At 36.4% G+C, this 24,714-nt stretch overlaps 1 protein-coding gene across 3 annotated transcripts in view; it reads left to right on the top strand.

Moving 5' to 3' along the window:
* Positions 1-24,714, top strand: part of ADAM10 (ADAM metallopeptidase domain 10) — a 136,622-nt gene that overhangs the window by 69,818 nt on the left and 42,090 nt on the right. For all 3 annotated transcript variants that reach the window (XM_040492819.1, XM_040492820.1, XM_040492821.1), the window contains exons 5-7: positions 7,378-7,478; positions 20,430-20,579; positions 23,822-23,914. In XM_040492819.1, coding sequence (XP_040348753.1) covers positions 7,378-7,478; positions 20,430-20,579; positions 23,822-23,914 — 344 coding nt within the window. The remainder of the gene's footprint in view (positions 1-7,377; positions 7,479-20,429; positions 20,580-23,821; positions 23,915-24,714) is intronic.

Genomic DNA, 24,714 nt, shown 5'->3' with positions numbered 1-24,714 from the left:
GTACTGGAAGGATCATCAACATTAATGTTGGAATCACTAAGAATTATGTTGGGATGATGTTGGAGAGTGACAGTGAGTTAAGAGCTAAAAATAAGGAAATAAAGGGAAGTAGTGACCTGGGGGCAGCAAATACCTATAATGAGTTAGAGTAGTTGGTGGTATAGTCTCATGAGTATAAAAGCTGGGTTACAATGACAATAGTCCTTGAGGGTCCCAAGGCAGAAGGTGGTAGATAGTTGTGAGTGTTTAGAGACATGAGGGGCAGGGGAATGTCTTCCCTAAAACAGGAAGAGTTTTTGGGTCCCGCCCTTGATTCTTGCTGGAGCCTGCCTGATGGAGTTGGACAGTGCTGCAGGAGTTTCTTGACTCTCCCAGGTGGTGGACCAGAGGAGGTGATTTTCTTAAACGTAGGTAGTCTCTTGATTCCAGCCGTACAACTTATTGGAGGTGGGATGAGGCTGAGTGATCTTCTTTTAGGCCGTCCTTTCACCCTGGGGAATAATGGCCTGCTAGGTGATGGTTGTGTTCTTAAGTTTCTACTGGCTTCCTTTCAACTGCTGCTGATGTTAGCCTATAGATGGTTGCTATTATACTAGTATTTGTTTGACTTCTTTAAAATATATATATTTTTAATATTTATTTTATTTTTGAGAGAGAGACAGAGTGTGAGTAGGGGAGGGGCAGAGAGAGGGGAGACACAGGATCCAAAGCAGGCTCTAGGCTCTGAGCTGTCAGCACAGAGCCTGATACGGGGCTTGAACTCACGAACCGCGAGATCATGATGTGAGCTAAAGTTGGACACTTAACCGACTGAGTCACCCAGGCGCCCCAATATGTGTTTGACTTCTGACTGTGGAGGAATGGTAGAAAGAAATCTACCCTAACATCAGCTACATGTATAGTGTCACAAATATGTATGTGTGGGTACACCTATGTATGTTTATTTATGTCTGTAAATATATTAGCTTTATGTATTTTATCAAATAGATGAGATACCCTTTAGGCAGTACTTGTTTGCTTACCTTAACCTTTAAAAATTTTTGTTTTTAATGTTTATTTATTTTTGAGAGAGAGAGATGGAGTGTGAGCCGGGCAGGGGCAGAGAGAGAGGGAGACATAGAATCCGAAGCAGGCTCCAGGCTCTGAACTGTCAGCACAGAGCCCTACACGGGGCTTGAACTCACAAACCGCGAGATCATGACCTGAGCTGAACTTGGACGCTTAATCAACTGAGCCACCCAGGCACCCTTGTTTACCTTAATCTTAATGCTCAAATGCCGAGCATCAGTGGCAATGTATTGATGACAAGAGTGTCAATGTGTCTAGTATTATTAATATCTGGAAAGTATTTATATTTTATTGGTTTACTATATAATAGGGACTGCTGGGTTTATATAAATCAGACGTGTATATTCTTCTTTGGCTTCCCTTATTGTATTAAAGAAAATGATGTTACACTTTAAAACAGGGACATTTCTGGGGCGCCTGGGTGGCGCAGTCGGTTAAGCGTCCGACTTCAACCAGGTCACGATCTCACGGTCCGTGAGTTCGAGCCCCGCGTCGGGCTCTGGGCTGATGGCTCAGAGCCTGGAGCCTGTTTCCGATTCTGTGTCTCCCTCTCTCTCTGCCCCTCGCCCGTTCATGCTCTGTCTCTCTCTGTCCCAAAAATAAATAAACGTTGAAAAAAAAAATTTTTTAAAACAGGGACATTTTTGTTTTGTATCTGAATTCAGTAAGATAATACATTAAATGCCATGCACATTTACTGGTTCAAATGTTTGGAAGTTTAAATTCTCTTTTCCAGAAATACTTTCTGGTAGCTCTTTTTTGCCTGTGTAGAAACAGATTAAAAATATATTTGTTAGTGTGTTTTGAATGGAGGTAAATCCCAATTCCTATCATGATCAGATTATTTTTGTTATTTCTCAAGTGTGAATAGTATCAAGCTAATCAAGTGATTTATATCTTGAAGTATTTTAGTTGAACTAAATTATATATTATATATATATAAATTATATATAACAAAAATGTTATTTTGACATATGTATTATGTGGTGGACTTATAACCACATTGCTAACAAGCTTCACAGCTCTTTTGCTTTCTAAAACTGAAAATCTTGCATTGAGTAAATTTTGAAAAACTCTTTGAACAGTGATAATAGTACATTTCCCTAAGCATGTAAAATATTTTATCTGGGTAGTATAGGATTTATGAGATTTATCTTTAGTTAAAAGATAGAATTATTACTGTACTGTATCAGTCTTCAACTTAACTATATGATGATTTTTTGGCAAGAGTTCTGACTGGGGATAAGTGAAAAGTAGTTATAAATGAAAACATTCAGAAAATGACAGTAAATACGAACACTGCTAAAGAATTTCTGATATCCTAGTCTAAGATTATTTTGGTACTGTCGGTGATTGGAAAAAATTGCTAAATGCCATTGGAAAGCAGGTACAAATGAATTGTTCTGTTCTCCTTGACAAACGTTTTCATCATGTATTAAGGCATTGCTAACTGCAGTACCAAATAGCTCCCATATTCAGTGACAAAATGCACTAAAAATTCATTAAACTGTGACAATGTAATGTGAGTATTCCTTATTAGGCAGCTTTTCTTCAATAAGTAATTCAGGAATCTGGGATACTTTAAAAAAAAAAAATGTTTACTTTTGAGAGAGAGAAGAGAGGGTAAATGAGAAGGGAAGGAGGCAGAGAGAAAGGTAGACACAGAATCCGAAGCAGACTCCAGGCTCTGAGCTGTCACCCAGATGCAGGGCTCGAACTCACAGACCGTGACCTGAGCGGAAGTTGGATGCTTAACCCACTGAGCCACCCAGGCGCCCCAAGAATCTGGGGTACTTTATTTCATGCTGTTCCCAAGTTATCTCCCAGGAGACATTCAGGTGAAAAGAGCATGGAGGATCCTGGCTAGTGCACTTCCCTACTGCTCACATTCCTTCAACTTGAACTTGGCTATATGTCCTACCTAACTTGGAACAGAGCTGGAGAATTCAGTCTGCCTTTGAACACAGGATAATGAGGACCTATTGGTCAATGGCTGCCAAACTAAGCCAAGAGTAAAATTGTTTATTATTTTTTTTAATGTTTATTTTCTGAGAGAAAGAGCTTGAGCTAGGGAGGGGCAGAGGTGGGGAGACAGAGGATCTGAAGCAGGCTCTATGCTAACAGCAATGAAACCAATGTGGGGCTTGAATCCTAGAACCTGAGGTCATAACCTGAGCCGAAGTTGGACGCTCAACCAGATGCCCTGTAAAATTGTTTTTCACGTAAAAATTTTGAATAGTTAAAAACTTTTTTATTGGTTAAGTGACATACTGATATGAAGGGTTTTTGGGAAGTTTATATATTTTAGTAAACACATTAGTCCCTCTGCCCCCATATTCTTTCTTTCATTCTTCCCTTTCCTCTTTCTTTCCTTTCCCTTCATTTTCTTTCTTCCGTCTCCTCCCCTTTCCTTCCCTTGCCTCCTGTCCTCTCCTCCTGTCCCTTCTCCTCCCCTCCCATCTTTTTTCCTTTCTTATTTCTTTCCTTTTCTTTTCTTTTCTTTTACTTTTTCCTTTTTTGTTTCCTTTACTCTTTCCCTTTCCATTTCCCTTTCCCTTTCTTTTCCTTTCCTTTTCTTCTAGTAGTGGCGTGGCATGCGGGATGGGGAGACCAGGGACATTTAGGGAAAGTTCACTTGAAAATTAATTGTAATGATTTAATCACAGGGTTTGTTTTTTGAAAGGCTAAGTTAAATAGTTTTTTATTTGGGAGTGGGGTCATCAGTGTTCCATGCTCATGTGTCTGTGCTCATGTCTGTGTGAGAGATAGCAGTTTGGATTTGGCACTTATTAAGATGGTTTTAAGAAATATGATAAATCAGAACTATAGTTTAAAATAGTTCTTTTTTTTAAGTTTTTAATTTTAAAGAAAATACAGTTAACATGCACAGTTGTATTAGTTTCAGAGGTCACAATAGCTCTTTTTTGTGTATGTTTTGGGAGATGTTTAATTCAACTATAAGAATTTCATCAGATGGTAAATATATATTTATTTCATTGAATTTAATTAGCCTAAGTAAGTGGTGAAATAGATTCTTATTAACTTAAATACTGACTTAATAAACAAATCTAAATTAGGGCACCACACACTGACCCATTAATGGAAAAATAAAAACATAATGTACTAATTGAATCATAAATTTAGTTGCTTATCACATTGGAACAGAAACTAAACTTTTGAAAATGTATAGTTTCATCCATTTTATATGGCAAAATATTTTGTGTATCAGTAATTCTGAGTACAGTTTTTACTTATCTGCCTAGTTGCTGCCACAGTCATCAGCAGAGGGGTTCCTCCTTATACACATTGTTATCTTAGATAAACCATTTCCTTAGCCAGGAGTTCAGGGAAAACTAAGCCAAAGAATCAGTCCACATTCTTCGTTACTAGAGACTGGACTGTCCTAGCATGGGAGTAAAATAAAATAGTACAAAATTATGGATTTATAAATAATATCAAACTCTGAACCTGGCTTTTTAATAAAAATTAAAGTAAGGAGCAAAATTTCAAGGGATCTAAATTCTGTTAACTGCAAAAGGTGTTTAAGTATGTGTATAAACTTGTCTATGAGTATGCCTGTATAATTTTTCCTTATTTATTAAAATGAGTGTTCTTGGTATGGAGGAACTTCTTCACGTGGTGGTTCAGGCAAGTTAGATTCCATTAAGAATCTGGGCAAGGCTTATTGGGATATTTTCAGGTTAAAATTATAGTATCAGAAGATGGTATTGTGGTGATAATAACCCCAAATATTCTAAAAGGTGAGAATTAAAAATCTGGGCATATTCATATTGAAAAACTTTTCAGCCTTTGTGGTAGATTCTTATTAGATACATGTTGGATGATATTGTATTTTCCCACAGCCAAACTTTGAAATGGTAAAATAATAAATGTATTAATTTTTTTCTCATTTAGCACTTCAGTTGTGTGTTTTCCACTTTGAAATCATTTAAGTTTGTTCCAACAATATTGCAGTCTTTTAGTCCTAATTTTATTTTGAAAATTTCAAATGTAAATTCATCCCCTAAAACACATATGTACATTTTCCTAAATTGCTAGTAGTGTTTCACCCCTAAAAATTTTAACATTAATTCAATAATACCATATACTGTACAGCCTAGAATAACATTTTTTCAGTTGTACTAAAAATACCTTTTTGACATTTGTTTATTATGTCTTTTTTAGTGTCTCTATTGCCAGGCTCCCCACCCTTAGTTCTCAACTTTTTCTGTTTTTTTTTCCCCCTTTAAGTGACATTGCTGATTTTCACATGTCTAGGTCCGTGACTTAGGATATTCTGCATTTTGGTGTGTGTTTGATTGTTTATTCATGATTAGATTCAATGAGCATATTTTGTCAAGAATACTGTAGAGGGAAAGCTGGGCATTCCTTATTGCATTGCGTCAAGATGCACATATCTTTCTACTACTGGTAGTGCTTCGCTTCATTACCTGGTAAATGAAGTGATCATTACCACATCTTTAGTGTGAAGTTATCTTTTTCCTTTATAATTAGTAAGTAATTTATGGGGTGATACACTCAGTGACCATGAATATCCTGTTACCTCATATCTTTCACCTAGTGGTTTTAGTATCCATCGATGATCCTTACCTAAGTCACTTTATACATGTGAGGTTATAAAGTGGTACCTTTTTAAGTCTATCATCTCACATTTATTGATTAGAATTTTACAGCTTTTGCAGTCTTGACCTCTAATAAAAAACTAATTTAAAGTTTAAGTCAGAGTTATTAATACCAGTAAATGTAGGTTGTCCATACCACTACTTCTTAACTGCCAGTTTAAATTTGTATTGTATTGGGGCACCTGGGTGGCTCAGTTGGTTGAGAGTCCGACTTTGGCTCAGGTCATGATCTCACAGTTGGTGAGTTCGAGCCCTGTGTCGGGCTCTGTGCTGATAGCTCGGAGCCTAGAGCCTGCTTTGGATTCTGTGTCTCCCTCTCTCTCTCTGCCCCTCCCCCACTCATGCTCTATCTCTTTCAGAAATGAATAAATGTCAAAAAAAAATTAAAAATAAATAAATAAATAAATTTTGTATTGTATTATGATGAGCACTGGGTGTTATATGTAAGTGGTGAATTGCTTAATTCTGCTCCTGAAACCAGTATTACACTATATGTTAACTAGAATTTAAATAAATTTGAAATAAAATTATTACTATTTCCAAAGAAACAGGCCACTAGTATCCACTATAGGTTCTAGATTTTTTTTTTCTTTTTTAAAAAGTTTATTTATTTTGAGAGAATGAACGTGAGGAGGGAAGGGGCCAGGTAGAGAGGGAGAGAGAGAATCCCAGGCAGGCTCCACGCTGTCAGTGCAGAGCCTGTCGCAGGGCTCCATCTCACAAACCGTGAGGTCATGACCTGAGCCAAAACCAAGAGTCATAGGCTTAACCAACTGAGCCACCCAGGAGCCCCAAGGTTCTAGATTTTCTTAAGAAACTGCCTGCAGTGTTTCTAATTATAGTTCTGTGTATTATGTCTTAAACTACTTAAGGACTTTTCAGTGCTTCCCCTCTCACCCATGTCTTGGTATTTTTATTTTGACAGTTCTCTTAATTATGGTAACTTGATTAAATTATGAAATATGTTCATGAATATGGAGAACCCTAATAAGGGAGAAGTACATGAAATTTGAGAGAATGGAATAAACTTTTAAAAGACTAAACTAAAATGGAACAGCTATCTGGAAATAGAACCAATTCGGTTAAAAATAATCACTGCTTAATTATAAAGGGAAAACAAATGATGATAAAATTGTTCCTTGCTAGTAGCATTCACTTGAATTACACATGGAAGAAATTTAAACTCAGTCTGCTTTTACTATGCCATGGAGCATGTTCCTAAATCACTTTTCCTTGAGTCCAGTTGGTATTCATTGAAGGAATTCAAGCCAGTAGAATATTATATTAGTCTAACTGTAGTTCAGCTTGAGGTGTACATGTGCAGCATATGAAATTTAATGTGGAGGGAATGTTATAAATTACAAAATGAAGTAAATTTCAGTATTAACATACTTTATATATCTGAAGCAGGAAAGGTTGGGAAAATTAAACCTAGAATAAAGAATATTATTGTTCTTTTTTAGAATTCACAAATCATCTATATGACAAAAATCTAGAGACCAGTGATATTTTATTGAGGGAAAACTTACAAACCTGCCAGGTTTTAAAATGAGAATGCTCAACAAGCATTGGTGGCTTTCATGAATTGTGACATTGTTTTTCATTTATCAGGTAATTAGTAATATCAAGCATGTGATAGTAATGACATTGCTTCTTTGTGTTGTAGACTATCCCCATAAATATGGTCCACAGGGGGGCTGTGCAGATCATTCAGTATTTGAAAGGATGAGGAAGTACCAGATGACTGGTGTAGAGGAAGTAACACAGGTAAGGATTTTAATACTAGCTTGCATTTAAGAAATGGAAATGGTCTTCGGCATGTGTTCCTGCATTAAAAAAACATATGTTCTGGAATTTCTGAAAGATTTATGCCTCTGTGGAGAGATGATGATGATGATGATGATGATGATGATGATGATTATAAGTTAAAACTTCTTTAAAATTCTTTTAATGTTTATTTATTTTTGAAAGAGAGAGACAGAGTTGGGGAGAGGCAGAGAGAGAGGGAGACACAGAATTCAAAGCAGGCTCCAGGCTCTGAGCTGTCAGTACAGAACTTGACGCGGGGCTTGAACCCACAAATCTTAAGATCATGACCTGAGCTGGTCGCTTAACTGACTGAGCCACCCAGGCGCCCCAGTGACTATTGTGTTTTTTTTTTAAACTCTTTTTTTGACCTTCTTAAAAATAGTTATTCAAAACACAAATTTAAATGAAAAAATTATATTTATGGTAAACATTTATTATGTATTTTGTCATCCTTCTATAAGTAGTAAGATAGAGTAATGTTGCTTGAGTTTCTTGAGTCACAAATGCAGATTTGTGCATTTCTTCATCTGCAGAGTGGGACAAACAATTCTATTTCAGGGAATCTTTCAAATACAAGTGAGATTTTATTTTTGCATTTGTTGAACAGTTATGTATCAATCTTCTAACATGTTAAAGACTGGTAGGTTCTGGGAGTATGTGGAAATGAAGATACAAGCTTGTTCTCAAAAAGTTAATACAACTTGACCCTTGAACAACATGGTAGGTAGGGGTGCCGACCCTCATGCAGTTGAAAATCCACGTGTAACTTTTGACTCCCCCAAAACTACTAATAGCCTACTATTGACTGGATACCTTACTGATAACACAAATAGTTGATTAATGGATTTTGTATGTTATATGATCATATAGTGTATTATTACAGTAAAGTAAGCTAGATTAAAAAATGTTATTAAGAAAATTGGAAGGAAAATACATTGACAGTACTGTAGTTTATGTATGGAAAAAAAATCCACATATAAATGGACTCACACAGTTCAGATCTCTGAAGGGTTTGTTCAGGGATCAACTGTAGTTTAATTGGAGACAGAAACAATTGAGAATGATAAGAGATAGAGGAGGATTAAGCATAAAAGGAATAGTTAATTTAGCCTAGGAAGTATTTGAGGACAGCAATCAGAAACTAAAAGAATAAGGAGAAGTTAGGTTGGCTGCAAAGAGATAGGAAGACAGGAGGAGTAGTGTATGCAAAGGAGAGATAACAAGACCAGTAAAAATTTTTAACTCCAGGGGCGCCCAGCTGACTCAGAAGACAGTAAAAGAGCATGTGACTCTTGATCTCAGGGTCATGAGTTTGAGCCCCTTGTTGGATATAGACATTACTTAAAATAAATAAGTTAAAAAAAAAAAAAAGAATTTTTAACTCCAGGGTGGAGTGCAAACCTAGAGACTAGGAGACTAATTAGAAGTTGTTTCAGTTGACAATAGTGGCCTGTACTAAGGTATTGGTGATATGAATAGAGAGGACAAGACTATAGATTGCTAAATATAAGAGTTTAGCAGTGGCTCGATACAATATTCATATATGAAAGTAGGTTGCATTTCTTTATATCAGCAGTAGACTACCAGAAATGTAATGAAAGAGAGGACGTCATTAATAATAGTATCAAGAATACCATGTATTGAAAGAAGCAGTGTAACAAAGGATTATAAGGGTTAAATAAGGAAAATTGTAGAACTTTGGAAGAAATGTTAAAGAAGATTGATTTTAAATAAAAGGAGAGATATACCATATTTGTGGAAAATAATACCTCATATTATAAAAATACCAATTTTCCTCATATTGATTTGTAGGTTCACTACAAGTCCAATATAAATTACAATAGGGTTATTCACACCACACGATGGGTTGAGAATGTTATACAGAAAAGTAAAGGCTAAGAAGAAGTAGTGACCACCTAAAGATTGTAAACTGTAAAGAGGGATTTACTCTGGAAGATTTTATGACTGATTATAATACTTGAGAGTGTGATATTAGCATAGGATGAACAAATTGACCAGAGGAATAAAATTGAATACTGAGGAAGAGACCAATACACGTGTGAAACTTTGTTGTTAAGTAGTAGAGGTGGAATCTCAAATCAATGTGGAAAAGTAGAGACCAGTGAATAATTGGAGCCAGAAAAAAAAAATGTACATTTGAAAAAAAATGAAGTCAGCTCTCCATCTCACATCATGTATAAAACTCCAGATATATTAAAGTACTAAATGTCTAAATGAAAACTTTGAAACTTAGTGGAAAAAGTGAATAGAGATTTTAACTTCCAACTGTGATGGAATAACTGATTTCCAACTAGACTACTTGCAAAATATATGAAAGAATTGTCTCTCTAAACCTCTCTGTGATTTCCCTGATGGGTTTGTTTGTTTGTTTTTTGTTTTTTTGTTTTTGGCTGGTGGCAAAATTTTAGGTATGGCACAGAGGAAGGGGATCTCAAGAAGAGTAAGAAGTACATAGCAGTCTTGCTGAGTTGAAGAGACAAGTCAAAGTTTAGGGAGGGCGAGGTATCTGGACTTAGGGCAGAGTACCTGAGAGGAGAGGATTACACTGAGAAAAAGCTCCAGATATATGGACAGAGGTTGCCTTGAGTTTTAGCTGAATACTCATCTGTTGGATGCATAGAGTGAGATTCTATTAGGCAACTACTAGAGAAAGACAAACTACTGGAGAAACTATAAATTGAACAACTGTAAGGAATTACACTTGGTCGAGATCCCAACATGCTAGGAGTAGGTTGACCTTACCCTAGAGTAAAGACTACTCCAAGCCTTCCTTTATAAAGCTGAAAAATGAAGCTTGAGAAAGATCAAAGTGATTTCAAGTAAATTAGCTCCCTGTCAAGATAAAACTCAATAATATTTATTAAAGGAAGACACAGAATGCAGATACTCAGCAATGTAAGTATCTAGTAATGTTACATTTGAATGTCTAACATTCAAAAAACATTACTGGATGATAAAAAGATAAAAATGTGATCAGAAACAGAACCACAAATTACAGGCATTAGTACACAAGGACTTTAAAACAACTATCATTAATATGTTCAAAGAGTTACAGAAAAACATGAAAACAAACAGGAGAGAATAGAAATTATAATAAAGACCCAGATGTAACTTATAAACTATGAAAAGTACATTTTCTGAATTGGAAAATTTAATGGAGAGACTTAAGAGCAAATTAGTTATTGCAGAAGATAACATGAGTAAACTTGAATAAGGGACAGTAGAAGAATAGAAACAATCCAAATCTAACCGGAAAGAACGAAAATAAAGAAAACAATTGGATTCCAAGGAGGAAGGAAAGTAGAAAAAAATATTTGAAAGAGTAATGTTTCCAGAATTTTAAGATATGAAGAAAAATTTTAACCCATAACCTAAGAAGCTCGGTGAAACTTGAGCAGGATATACATAAAATCATACCAGGACATATTAAAAAATCAAATTACTGGAAATGAGAACATCAGAAAAGCAGCCATAGAGGGGCACCTGGCTAGCTCCATTGGTGGAGCATTCAATCTTGGGATTGTGAGCTTGAGCCCCACTTTGAATGTAGAGATTACTTAAAAATAAAGTCCTTAAAAATAAAAAGCCATAGAAAAGAATATACATTTACATACAGGGAAGTAAATATTGTAAGAAAAACTGCTGACTGCTTATCACACATTGCAAACTGAAGACATATATGGAATGACATCTTTAAAATGTTGAAAGAAACCTTTCCAACTAAGATCCTTTATTCTGTGAGAATAATATTTAAAAATGAGTGCGAATTAAATATCTTAAAATTTATTTTAATGTTTATTATTTTTGAGAGACAGAGACAGAGCATGAGGTGGGGAGAGGCAGAGAGAGAGGGAGACACAGAATCGAAGGTAGGCTCCAGGTTCTGAGCTCTCAGCACAGAGCCCAACATGAGGCTCAAACCCATGGACCGTGAGATCATGACCTGAACCAAAGTCAGATGCTTAACCGACTGAGCCACTCAGGTGCCCCTAAAGATCTTTTTTAGGCAAAAGCTGAGAGAATTTGCTTCTAGGAGATTTACATTGCAACAAATGTCAAGGGATGTTTTTCAGGTAGAAAAAGAATACCAGATGGAAATGCAGATTTATACAAAGAGGTGAAGAGCCTAAAATAGTAAATACATAGGTAAAATATAAAGGACATTTTTATCATTTAAGTACTTTCTTTAAGAAGATGATTATTTAAAATAGTAACAATGTAAAATGAATTTATAATATATGAAGAATCAAAATTTATGATAATAGCACAAAGGATAACAAGGGGAAGAGTGGAAGTATATTGTTGTAATCTTCTTAACACTATCAGGAAGCAGCGTAATTTTGTCAGGTAGAATCAGCAAACTCAGCAAACTACAGCCCTTGGGCCAGCTGCCTGTTTTGTAAGTAAAGTTCTGGAACGCAACCACAGTCATTCATAGATGCATGTTTTTTTTTTTGTTTTTTTTATTTTTTTTATTTTTTTTATTTTTTAATTTTAAAAAAAAAAATTTTTTTTTTCAACGTTTATTTATTTTTGGGACAGAGAGAGACAGAGCATGAACGGGGGAGGGGCAGAGAGAGAGGGAGACACAGAATCGGAAACAGGCTCCAGGCTCTGAGCCATCAGCCCAGAGCCCGACGCGGGGCTCGAACTCACGGAGCGCGAGATCGTGACCTGGCTGAAGTCGGACGCTTAACCGACTGCGCCACCCAGGCGCCCCACATAGATGCATGTTTGTGGCTGCCTTTGCACTATACTGGTAGAGTTGGGTAGTTGTAACAGAGACAATGTGGCCCAAAAGTCTTAAGTATTTACTATCATTCCTTTTAGGAAGATGTTTGCAGAAATGTCCCCTGTCCTGGAATTAGCACTGAAAAAAATAGTGGAGATACATTTAACAGGGCAATAAAGGAAATCATATGTACAGTTGACCCTTGAACAACATGGGTTTGAACTGCACAAGTCCACTTATATGTGGATTTTTTTTTCTGTAAATACTGTACACTACATAAACTACAGCATTGTAAATGTATTTTCTCTTTCTTCTGATTTTAGTTTTATTATAAGAATTTAGTGCATAATACATATAATACGCAAAATACATTTTAACTTACTAGTAATCGGTAAGGCTTCAGTCAGCAACAGGCTATGGTATTTAAGTTTGGGGGGAGTCAAAAGTTATATGTGGATTTTCAACTGTGTGAGTGGTCAGCATCCCTAATCCCTGGGTTGTTCAGGGGTTAACTGTAATTTAAAATATTCAGTTAATCCAAAAGAAGGTAGGAAAAAAAAAAAGAACAAAGAACATATGGGACAAATAGAAAATAAATACCAAGATGGTAATTTTAAATCTAACTATATTAATGATTACATTAAATGTCAATGGACTACACATATTGATTTAAAAAGCTGAATGTAAGAGTGATTAAAGAAGTAAGAACAATCTGTCTAAAAGAAACGCAGTTTAAATGTAAAGACACAGAGGTGTGCCTGGTGGCTCGGTCAGTTAAGTGTCTAACTTCGGCTCAGGTCATGATCTCACGGTTTGTGGGTTCAAGTCCCACATTGGGGTCTGTGCTGACAGCTCAGAGCCTAGAGCCTGCTTTGCGTTCTGTGTTTCCCTCTCTCTCTATCCCTCCCCTGCTCACACTCTGCCTCTGTCTCTCAAAGATGAATAAATGTTAAAAATTTTTTTTTAATGTAAAAGACACAGTGTAAAAGGATAACAAAACATGTATCATACAAGCACTCATCATAAGAATGTTAGAGTAACCATATTAATATCAAAGAATGTATATTAGTTTACAGAATATTACTGTAGACAAGGGGGGGGACATTTTACTTCAAGAGAAATAATCCCTAAAAGTTAGTTAATAGTGCAGTTATTAATAGAGCTATGAAATATATTAAGGAAAAACTGACAAAACTGAAAGGAAAAATGGAAAAATCTACAAATTATAGTCGAAGGTACACTCATTTCTGAGTAAACAAGTAAGTTGACTGATAAGTTGCTAGAGCAAGTAGACAGAAAATCATTTAGGATATAGGGCACTTGAACACCACTCTGAACCAACCCAACCTAATTGACATTTAAAGAACTTTCCACTCAACAGTAGCAGATACATATTCTTTACAAGTGTACATGAACATTTGCTAACATATGCCAGGCTGCAAAATAAGTCCCAATAAGTTTAGAAGGATTGAAGTTACATAGAATAAGTTCTTAAGTCTCAAGGAAATTAAATTAGAAATCAGTAATAAAAAATTTGGAAAATCCTAAAATTTTTAGAAATTAAGTCATATGTAAATAAGACAATTGGAAAATAATGCAATTGGAAAACATTTTGAAGTGAATGATAACAAAAATATAAGACAATAAAATTTGTTAGATTCAGCTTAAGTTGTATAACCACTGAAAGAAAATTTAAATGCAAGAAATGTTAAAGGATGTTCTTTGGGTAGAAAAAGGTACCAGATGGAAATTTAGGTCTATACAAAGAAGTAAAGAATGCACATTAAACATCTGCTAGCAACAAAGAATGTAAAGTCTTAAATGATCATATTGGAAAAGAAGAAAGATCTAGAAATCACTCATACAAGCATCCACCTTAAAAAGCTAGAGAAGAGGGGTAGCTTGGGTGGCTTAGTTGGTTGAGTGTCCGACTCTTGATTTGGCTCAAGTCATGCATGATCTCATGGTCATGGGATCGAGCCTCTTGTTGGGCTTCTGAGCATGGAGCCTGCTTAAGATTCATATTCTCTCCCTCTCTCCCCCTCTGTCTCCCTGTCTCTCCGTCTCTCCCTTCCCCCTCTCTCCCTCCCGCGTTCTCTCCCCCCCCCCCCCCCCCTCCCTTTCACCCTTTCCCTCCCTTGGCCCCTCTCCCCCACTTGCACCACTCTCTTTAAAAAAAAAAAAAAAGCTAGATTAGGAAGTACAAATTGAACTCAAAGTATGAAGAATAAAACAATAGGTAAGAGATATATCAATGATATAAAAACGAGAAAAATCAATAGAAAAGGTTAATATAGGGGCGCCTGGGTGGCGCAGTCGGTTAAGCGTCCGACTTCAGCCAGGTCATGATCTCGCGGTCCGTGAGTTCGAGCCCCGCGTCAGGCTCTGGGCTGATGGCTCAGAGCCTGGAGCCTGTTTCCGATTCTGTGTCTCCCTCTCTCTCTGCCCCTCCCCCGTTCATGCTCTGTCTCTCTCTGTCCCAAAAATAAATAAAAAACGTTGAAAAAAATTAAAAAAAAAAAAAAAAGAAAAGGTTAATATAATTAATAAACTTTTAGCCAGTCTGATCAAGAAATAAAGAGAAAACACAAATTAATAGTGTCAGGAATGAAAGAGGGGATATTACCATACACATTAGTAGTTTAAGTTTTCAGTACATTGAGCCAATAAATTCAACAGCCAACTTAATAGGCAAATTCCTTTACACGTACAAATTAAGAAAAACAAGCAAAAATAGAATAGTAGGTGTGTATACCATGAGATTAGATTGATACTTAATAATTTTCCGTTAAGGAATGTTCAAGCCCAGATATAGTTTTACTCTTTTTTAAAAAAGTTTATTTAATGTTTATTTTGAAGGAGAGAAAGAGAGAAATAGGCAGAGAGAGAGGGAGGCACAGAATCCAAATCAGGCTCCAGGCTCAGCTGTGAGCACAGAGCCCGATGTGGGGCTCGAACTAACGAGCCATGAGATCATGACCTGGGCCAAAGTTGGACGTTTAACCGACTGAGCCACCCAGGCGCCCCGTAGTTTCACTCTTGAAGTCTAAACATTTAAAAAATAATATCAATCTTACCCAAAGCCCTTAAGAAAATAAAGGAGAAAGGAAAACTTAGCACATTCTGTCAGGCCAGCATTATCCTGATACCCACACTATACAAAGACATTGTAAGAAAACTAAACTACAAACCAACATCCCTTATAAATATGTATGCAAAATTTCTTAAAATATTAACAAGTCAAACTCAGTAATATTTAAAAGAAGATAACACATCATGGTCATAGCATAATTAGGCAAGAAAAAGAAATGAAAGGCATGTAGATTATAAAGAAAATAAACTGCACTTATTTGTAGGTGAATTGAGAGTATGCTTAGAAAGTCTTAATGAATCTAGGAAAAGTTACAAAATTAGTAAGTGAATTTTCCAAGATACAGGATAGATAAAAAGTCAGTATGCAAAAATCAGTTGTATTCTGTATACTACCAATGAACATTTAGAAAATGAAATTCAAAAAAACCCTCTAGGGGTGCCTGGGTGGTTCACATGGTTACACATCTGACTCTTGATTTTGGCTCAGGTCATAATCTTGTGGTTCATGAGTTCAAGTCCTGCATTGGGCTCTAAGTTGACAGTGTGGAGCCTGCTGGGGATTCCCTCTTTCTCTCTCTCTCTGCCCCTCCCCCATGCTCTCTCACTGTCTTTCTGTCTCTCTCAAAATAAATTTTTAAAAAACCTCTAAAAGTATCATTAAGAATATAAAATACTTAGTGGGGCGCCTGGGTGGCGCAGTCGGTTAAGCGTCCGACTTCAGCCAGGTCACGATCTCGCGCTCCGTGAGTTCGAGCCCCGCGTCAGGCTCTGGGCTGAAGGCTCAGAGCCTGGAGCCTGTTTCCGATTCTGTGTCTCCCTCTCTCTCTGCCCCTCCCCCGTTCATGCTCTGTCTCTCTCTGTCCCAAAAATAATAAACGTTAAAAAAAAAATTAAAAAAAAAAAAAAAAAAAGAATATAAAATACTTAGAATAAATTTAATAAGATACGCACAAGGCATATATATGAAAACTGAAAGACATTGCCAAGAAGAATAAAATATCTTAATAAATAGAGGAATATATTGTGTTTATTGTTTGGAAGACTCAATATATCAATTCTCCCCAGGCTCTTCTGTGGAGTCAATGCAACACCTATCAAAATCTTAGTGGGGATTTATCTAGTAATTGATAAACTGATTCTGAAAGTTAGGCTGAAATGTAAAGGATCTAGAATAGCCAAAAGAACTTTCAAAAAAGCACATACTAGAGGATTTACACTGCCTGATATTAAGACTTACTATAAAGCTATAGTAATCAAGATAGTGTCCTCTTGACCTAAGGTTAGACGTATAAATCATTGGAACAGAATAGAGAGTCCATAAGGTCAGTTGATTTCCTCAAAAGTCCCACGGTAATTTAAAGGTGAAAAGAGCAGTCTGACAAATGGTACTGGTATAATTAATTGGATATCCGTATGGAAAAAAAAAATTGAACCTCAACCTATACACTTAACACCTTATACAAAATTTAACTGAAAATAGATAATGAGTCTATATACTTAAGGCTAGAACATAAACTTCTAGAAAAAAACATAGAAGTTTTTGTGACTTTGCCATAGGCAACAGTTTTTTAGGACGCAAAAATACCCATTCTAGGGGCACCTTGGTGGCTCAGTTGGTTGAGCGTCTGACTCTTGACTTTGATGCATCGAGCCTGCTTGGGCTCTTCCTCTCTCTTTACCTCTCCCCCTGCTCATGTGCTCTCTCTCTGTGTCTCAAGATAAATATTAAAAAAAAAAATACCCAGTCTCCAAAATTTATCAATTTGACTTTGTCAAAATTAAAATCTTCTCAAAAGACACACAGTTAAGAAAATATAAAAAGCCACAGACTGTGAAAAAATGTCAACAGTACATCTATCTGGCAGAAGGCTTCTCCAGAATATACAAAGAAGTATTATAACTCACTTAAAATAATGCATCAAATTCCAATTAAAAAATGAGCAAATTGTTTGAAACGATATTTAAAAATATTTTGGATTTTTGGGATAGAGAAACTCTTAGAATATGATGTAAAATCTTTTACTATAAAAAATTTGATATATTTCACCATATGAAAATTAAGGGTAAAAGACACCTCAAAATGAAGACAATTACAAGCTTTGAGACAATATTCAGAATACATAAAATTACCACAAAATTGTTTTCAAGATACAGAGTAATCCTTTTCCTGTTCAGAACTGCTAATAAAAACCAATCTGGTCTCAAGATAAAATTTTTTTTAAATAAGTATTTTTAAAGTACATATGTACATGTTTATATGTGTGTCTGCATGTGTGTGTTTGTGTATTGGCTTGGAGGCATTGGGGAGAGAACAAGGCTGTGAAGAATTATGGGGCTAGATCTTAGGAAAATATGAGGATGACTGAGTGAGCATGGCATTTGGATCTACCTTTTCTCCAGCTCTATCTTCCAGTTCCTGATAAAGTAGCTGAGAGACTGAGAAGCTGAGTAGAACTCTCCAGATTCTTGAGCCTTAGGGTAAAAATAGTACATGAGGCCTTCTCTGTAGTGCTTTAGGTTTGGATCTTGAAGGGCTACTCCCTGGAGGTAAGGGTGGGTCAAAAAAATGTTCTACCTCTTCCTGTCAAAGGGATTACAGCTTTACATCACAGCTGCTTAATCTGTGATTAAAGTAAGGTGATCCAGGATTACTAGTGCATCAAGCCTAAGGGTGAAGGCCAGAAGCAAAAATAAATTTTCTCTTCAGAAAAATATCATCGCCTGAAGCCTAAAATTCTATCTGTGGTTTTTCATGTACGCTGTCTGGCACTCAGCTGAAAACAATAAGCATATGAAGAAATGAGACAACAAGATGGAAGAACAAGAGGAGAAAAGTTGTATACCAAACATCAGTGATGCAAGAGTAAATGGCATAAAGTGTACACCCTCAAAGAGTTTACATTGTACTGGGGTATCAGACATGTAAACAGCCTAAAGGTTTCGAGGTAATGAAATGATCAGACACAGATACAGACTTTAATATGTTCAAGTACATAAAGATGGAATTTAAAATTGCAGCAGAAAACTGAAAATGAACAAAAGAGTCTGATGGAAATTCTAGAATTAAAAAACATAACAACAGAAATTAAGAATTTGATGGATTTAGGTCTGGGTGGTATATCATAAGAAAACAGAATGAACCACTCAGAAGCAAAAGGATAGAAAATACAGAAAAGAGATAGGAGACTCATCAAGAAGGTCTAGCATATGTATAATTGATTTCTCAGGAGGGGAAAAAATGACAGTGAAATAAGGACAGATATGGCAGAGACTTTTCCAAATATGACAGAGGATATCAACAATTTTGGTAAGCCCTGTAGTTAGAGCAGGATAAATACTTTACAGTGAAAATAACACCCTAGGACGTTATTAGAAGAGTCAAAAAAATGAAAGATATATACTCTTAAAGGCAACCAGTAAAAAAAGTCCAGTCACCTTTACAGAAGCAACAGTAAAAATGACAGCTCATTTTTCATTGGAGACCATTGAAACCAGAAGACAGTAGGGTGTGGTGAAGCTGAGTAACTGCCACCCTCGAATGCTGTACTCAGTGAAAATAGATAAAGGCAAAATGAAGGTGGTAACTGAGAGAACAGAGAAACATGGAGTTGTCAAGGGAGAAGCAAAGTATGAAATGTGAGAGTAAATTTGGAATTGTGGCTTAAAATCTAATTTAATTTGTTTAATACAATTTATTTAATGTTTTTGTTTATTTTTGAGAGAGAGAGAGAGCGCGTGCACGCACATGTGCAAGCAGGGGAGGGGCAGAGAGAGAGGGAGACAAAAGAATCCGAAGCAGGCTCCAGGCTCTGAGCTGTCAGAACAAAGCCCGACGTGGGGCTTGAACCCATGAGTGGTAAGATCATGACCTGAGTTGAAGTTGGGTGCTTAACCGACTGAGCCACCCAGGTGCCCCAAATGTAATTTAATTTGAATTCTCCATAACTATGTCATCAAAACTCAGTTAAAATGGAGTCCTCAGATGTCAGCAAATGCTTAAGTGCTTGGATTCAATAGCAGTGTTAATTCTTACTTACTGAGTATCTGCCGTTTGCCTGCCAAGTCTGTGTTAGGTGATAGCAATATAGTGAGAAGCAAACAGGGATTGTTCTTTCTGGAGCTCCTGTTCTAGTGGTTGAAGTAATAGGGGTAGGCTGGAAACAGAAATTAAACCAATCACCACACAGTATACCATAAGGTTGCACTATGGAAGGGACATGGGTGCATTCTGTGAGGTGGTGTAATCAATGGGTCTGAAGGAAAAAGCTTGGTTAGGAGAAGGCAGCTGTATGTGCATGTGCAAAGACTGGCAGGAGACAGACGATGTTGGAGGATTGGAAAGAAGTCTGTTTAGCTGTAGCACAGAGAGCTAGGGTTGGGTTATGTGGTGGAGTCTCTCTTTGAAATAATATAGAATGAGAAGAAACCGGGCATGTAAGCAGAGACTGCAATGTTGATTTGGTGGCACATGTAAAGCATTTAGAGCTTTATCCTTAGAGCATTAGGAAGCCATTGAAATATATTACGCAGGTGGGTAATTTTGCAAGTTGGCATTTTGGAAAGAGTGTGGTTTGGAGAATAAAGGGAAGGCCGGTAGTGGATATGGATAGAGATATTGCAGTACCCTAGGTAATAAATGATGGTAGCTGGGGCTAATGTGAAGGCACCAGAGATAATGGGCAGATTCCCTAGGTATTTAGGAGATCAATTTGATGGGGGCTAGGTAATAGATTGGGTATTAGAGGGAGAGAGAAGAAAATATCAAAGTAGTATAAGCTACTATAAGACTTGCTTTATATTTAAAGGATTATATATTAAAAAATATGTTTTGAAAATGTTTAAAAGTGGAAGAATTGCTTGAATAAATTATAAATCATCTATATAGTGGCATGTTATGAGACTGAAAGTGAGATTTATAAGAATTTTTATGGTGTGGGGGAATACCTATGGTGTTACATAATAAAGCAGAATATGAAATTGTACATAATGTGTATTCTTAGCTGTATGAAGTATAATAGTGAAGCATACTAATTATCAGAAATGACTCTCTTTTTGACACATAGACACCTCAAGGAGAACATGCCGTTAATGGTCCAGAACACTTGAGGAAAAAACGTACAACTTCAGCTGAAAGAAATACTTGTCAGCTTTATATTCAGACTGATCATCTGTTCTTTAAATATTATGGAACACGAGAAGCTGTGATTGCCCAGGTATTTATAATTTTGCTACTATTTTAGGAGTTCTCACACTGTTTCATTATACCTATATTTTCCTCTAAAACTAAAGTTATGGCATATCTCTTTTTTGAAAAACAAGTACATATTTTTAATAATTATAGAACATGTAGGATAAGTACACAGATGACTGAAAGACCGGTTAGGATGTTTTAGAGTCATGAAAAGATGAGGTGTAAGAAAATGATTTCATGAAGATGATAACACTGGAGCTTAGCTTTGAAAAGAGGATTGAATTTTCTTTTCTTTTTTTTTTTTTTTAATTTTTATTTGTTTTTTGTAAATTTACATCCAAGTTAGTTAGCATATAGTGCAGTAATGATTTCAGGAATAGAATCCAATGATTCATCCCCTACATAAAACACCCAGTGCTTATTCCAACAAGTGTCTTCCTTAATGCCCCTTGCCCGTTTATTCCTCTCTTCCCCACTCCCCTGCCAGCAACCCTCAGTTTGTTCTCTATATTTAAGAGTAAGAGGGTTGAATTTTCAATTGTGGTCCTAAAGAATGGAAGAATAGAGGAATCCTTCCAACAAGAAGTATTTCATTTCTATTCTGTATTCCCATTGTACTTAGTACTTTTTTTTTTGTACTTGGTGCTTTCAAAGTTGCGTTGTTTGCATTTGTGTCTTTTCAACACTTACTATAAAGTAAAACGTTTTTGGAGGTAACCATGCAAGATACCCTTCGTGTTGAAGAGTCCCAGTGAGAGTTTGAGGATGCATTTTGACTCCAAATTTGATTTGAGACTAAGAGGATTCAGGTGCCAATAGTATAAATGATGGACTCATTTTGGTGTTGTTGACTAGCTTAATTTTAGTTGTGTTTAAAAGCCAAGTGGTCATTCCTTAGGATATTGAAGTAGACCTGGAGTTTGGGAGAGGTTAGCCTAACCTTAAGCTTTCTGCATAGAATTTATGGGTACAAAAGATATAGTTCAAATAAGGGGAGAGAATGAAATTAAAAGGGAGGAAACTGAGGGATAATATCTGTATATAGTGAGTAGGATGAGGAAGAGAAGCTATGGGGGAAAACATAATAGTTAAACATGTTGGAGATGAACTGGGGTTAGCCAAGGAAGAAATAAGTTTCAAAACAAAATGTCATATTATAGAGATATCAAAGAGAATGAAGAATGACTACAATATGTTAATTTACTAGATAGGGGGAGTCCTTTCACAATGTATACATGTATCAAATCATCAAGATGTGTACTTTAAACATCTTACAATTTTATTTGCAATTATGCCTCAATAATACTGAAGACAAAAAAGACTATAAAAGGTAGTTGATTTTTAGTTACTAGAAGGTTATTGATGAGTTTTAATCTGCTCTTGGTAGAGTCGTGAGGGTGAAAACATTGCAAGCATAATGGATGGGTTGGCCGAGGCAGCAAGAATTTTTTTTTTAATTTTTTTAAAAGTTTATTTATTTTGAGAGAGAGAGCGTGTGAGTACAAGTTGGGGATGGGCAGAGAGAGAGAGACAGAGGATCTGAAGCAGGCTCTGTACGGTCAGTGAGCAGAGCCCAATGTGGGGCCTGAGCCCACGAAACTGTGAGCTCATGACCTGAGCTGAAATCAAGAGTCGGACACTTAACCAACTGAGCCACCCAGGCGCCCCAGTGAAGCAGCAAGGGTTTTAAGAAATGTGAAAAATAGGAAAAGATATGGTGATTTAGAAATACTACGAAGTATTTGGGGGTGAAAGGAAGACAGGGAATACTCAGGAGCAAGTTGGTAGGAAGAGGAAAATGATCCAGTAGAAAAGCAATGTAAGATACAAGAGAAAGAAAAATCGATAGGAGCCAATGTTCTTGCACGTCCAGCCAGTAAGGATTGGGATCAGGAATAAAGAAAAGTTTCCCTTTAAGGAAGAATTACCCTTTGAGGAAGATAGAAATGGATAAAGTTAGAAAAATTTGAAGGTTAGGAGGGAGGGGAATCAAGACGAGCTCTCAGTAAAGTATGAAGTATAATCATCTGTGGAGGAATGTTTGAACTACTACTGTCAGGAATGGAGAAGAAACAGAATCTGATAAGGGATTACTAGGCCAAGCTGAGGTTAGATAGCATGAATTCATAATAGACCCTGTCAGCATTGTTAGGACTTTCTTTAACAGTATGTCAACCTGAGCTACTTCTGAAATTATTATTGTTCCTTCTTCCACCTGACTGTGCCGTATTTGTATAATTTGTTTGAAAATAGTTTTTAAAGTGTATATACATGCTTTTACATAAATTGTAGCAAGAATGCTTTTTATATATAAAGTTGGGAAAGTGGTTTAGAAGCCAGAGAGTTTAGTTGGGAGTCAGGTACATAAACAGAGAAGTCTTTTGTGTTCTGTCACCATGTTTAATTTCCTCCTAGAATTTAGTAAATCTTTTTTTTTTAATTTTTTTTTTTTTAATTTATTTTTGAGAGAGACAGAGCATGAGTCAGGGAGGGGCAGAGAGAGAGGGAAACACAGAATTCGAAACAGGCTCCAGGCTCTGAGCTGTCAGCACAGAGCCTGACGTGGGGCTCGAACCCATGACTGGTGAGATCATGACCTGAGCTAAAGCTGGACGTTTAACCAGCGGAGCCACCCAGATGACCCTAGAATTTAGCAAATCTGAATGTATCTTATTTATGTTTGCATTACTTCCTCTCATCCCTCCTCCTCTAGAATAAATCTTTGTAAATTTATATGGACCTTTTCTATTTGTTCACCATTAGATTCCTAGCATCTAAAACAGTTCCAGTGTATAGAAAGTGGTCAACAGAACTTAGAGAATGTGTACTAGTGCAGCAATAGAAAGACTAAAGTCAGAGAATGACTGAGTGTCCTGATTATTATTAGGAAAGTTCTTACAGAAGATATTCAAACTAAGCCTGAAGGATAAATAAAGATACTGTAGGCATAAGAAAATAGCATGTGAAAAGGCATGGAGGTCTGACATTGCAGGGTTGATTGAGGGAACAAAGTTTTATATGATTCAAGCAAGAGTGCATGTTTGTTTTTGGCTGGGGACGAGTCTGGAAAAGGCACAGAATCTCCCCTCTCAGCCCTAGTTGACTAATCTTATTTCATCTTTTCATCCAGTATATGATGTAGACATTTTAAAATTTGAGTGTGGTCGAACATGAATAATTCTTGATTTGGGAGATGGAAATTCACAGTCTTTTTTCACATTTTAATACTGCCTCTAAAATATTGTTCTTTTTTTAAATCTATAGATATCCAGTCATGTTAAAGCAATTGATACAATTTACCAGACCACAGACTTCTCTGGAATCCGCAACATCAGTTTCATGGTGAAACGAATAAGAGTAAGGAATTCCTTTATTTTTTTATTTTTTTCAATGTTTGTTTATTTTTGAGAGAGAGAGCACGTGCGTGCACAAGTGGGGGGGGGCAGAGAGAGAGAGAGAGAGAGAGAGAGGGAGACACAGAATATGAAGCAGGCTCAAGGCTCTAAGCTGTCAGTACAGAGCCCGATGCAGGCCTCGAACCCACGGACTGTGAGATCATGACCTGAGCTGCAGATGCTCAACTGACTGAGCCATCCAGACAGCCCAAGAGTAAGGAATTTCAATAGTTCAGAACATTAAGAAAGACCATAAGGACCATGTTTACAAAAAGAAAAATACTTGGTTTTTACTTCATCTTTATGTAGTAATAGTTTATTTTATATTACTGATCCTACTATCTTTACTCTTGGCTTTTACACACACACACACACACACACACACACACACACACACACACACACTGGGTTTGTGATTTAGAACGAAATCTGTAGGGCTGTAATCTGTACTGCAAAAGAGGTAACAGTCATACTATATTCTGTCTGATTAATATAACATTTAGAAAGCCATAACTTATCAATAACTACAGGTATAGTACTTGACCTTTTATCCCCCTGATGTCATTTTCCAGCTTCTTAAGATTTGCTTTGTGTGGTATTTTTCCAAGTGTGTCTCATTTGGTGTTCCAGGGAAGGAAAAGATAGATGGAATGGTTAAATAAAATTGGAAGTCGGAAAAACAGTACCGTACACTCGTCTTGTAAATTCACAGTGCACGCTAACTTATCTCAGATTTTGAGAATTCCTTCATGAGAGAAACTC

This window comes from Herpailurus yagouaroundi, unplaced genomic scaffold, assembly GCF_014898765.1.
Source record: "Herpailurus yagouaroundi ecotype Mexico unplaced genomic scaffold, PumYag 184, whole genome shotgun sequence".
NCBI lineage: Eukaryota > Metazoa > Chordata > Mammalia > Carnivora > Felidae > Herpailurus > Herpailurus yagouaroundi.
This window is presented reverse-complemented; position numbering and strand designations above follow the sequence as displayed.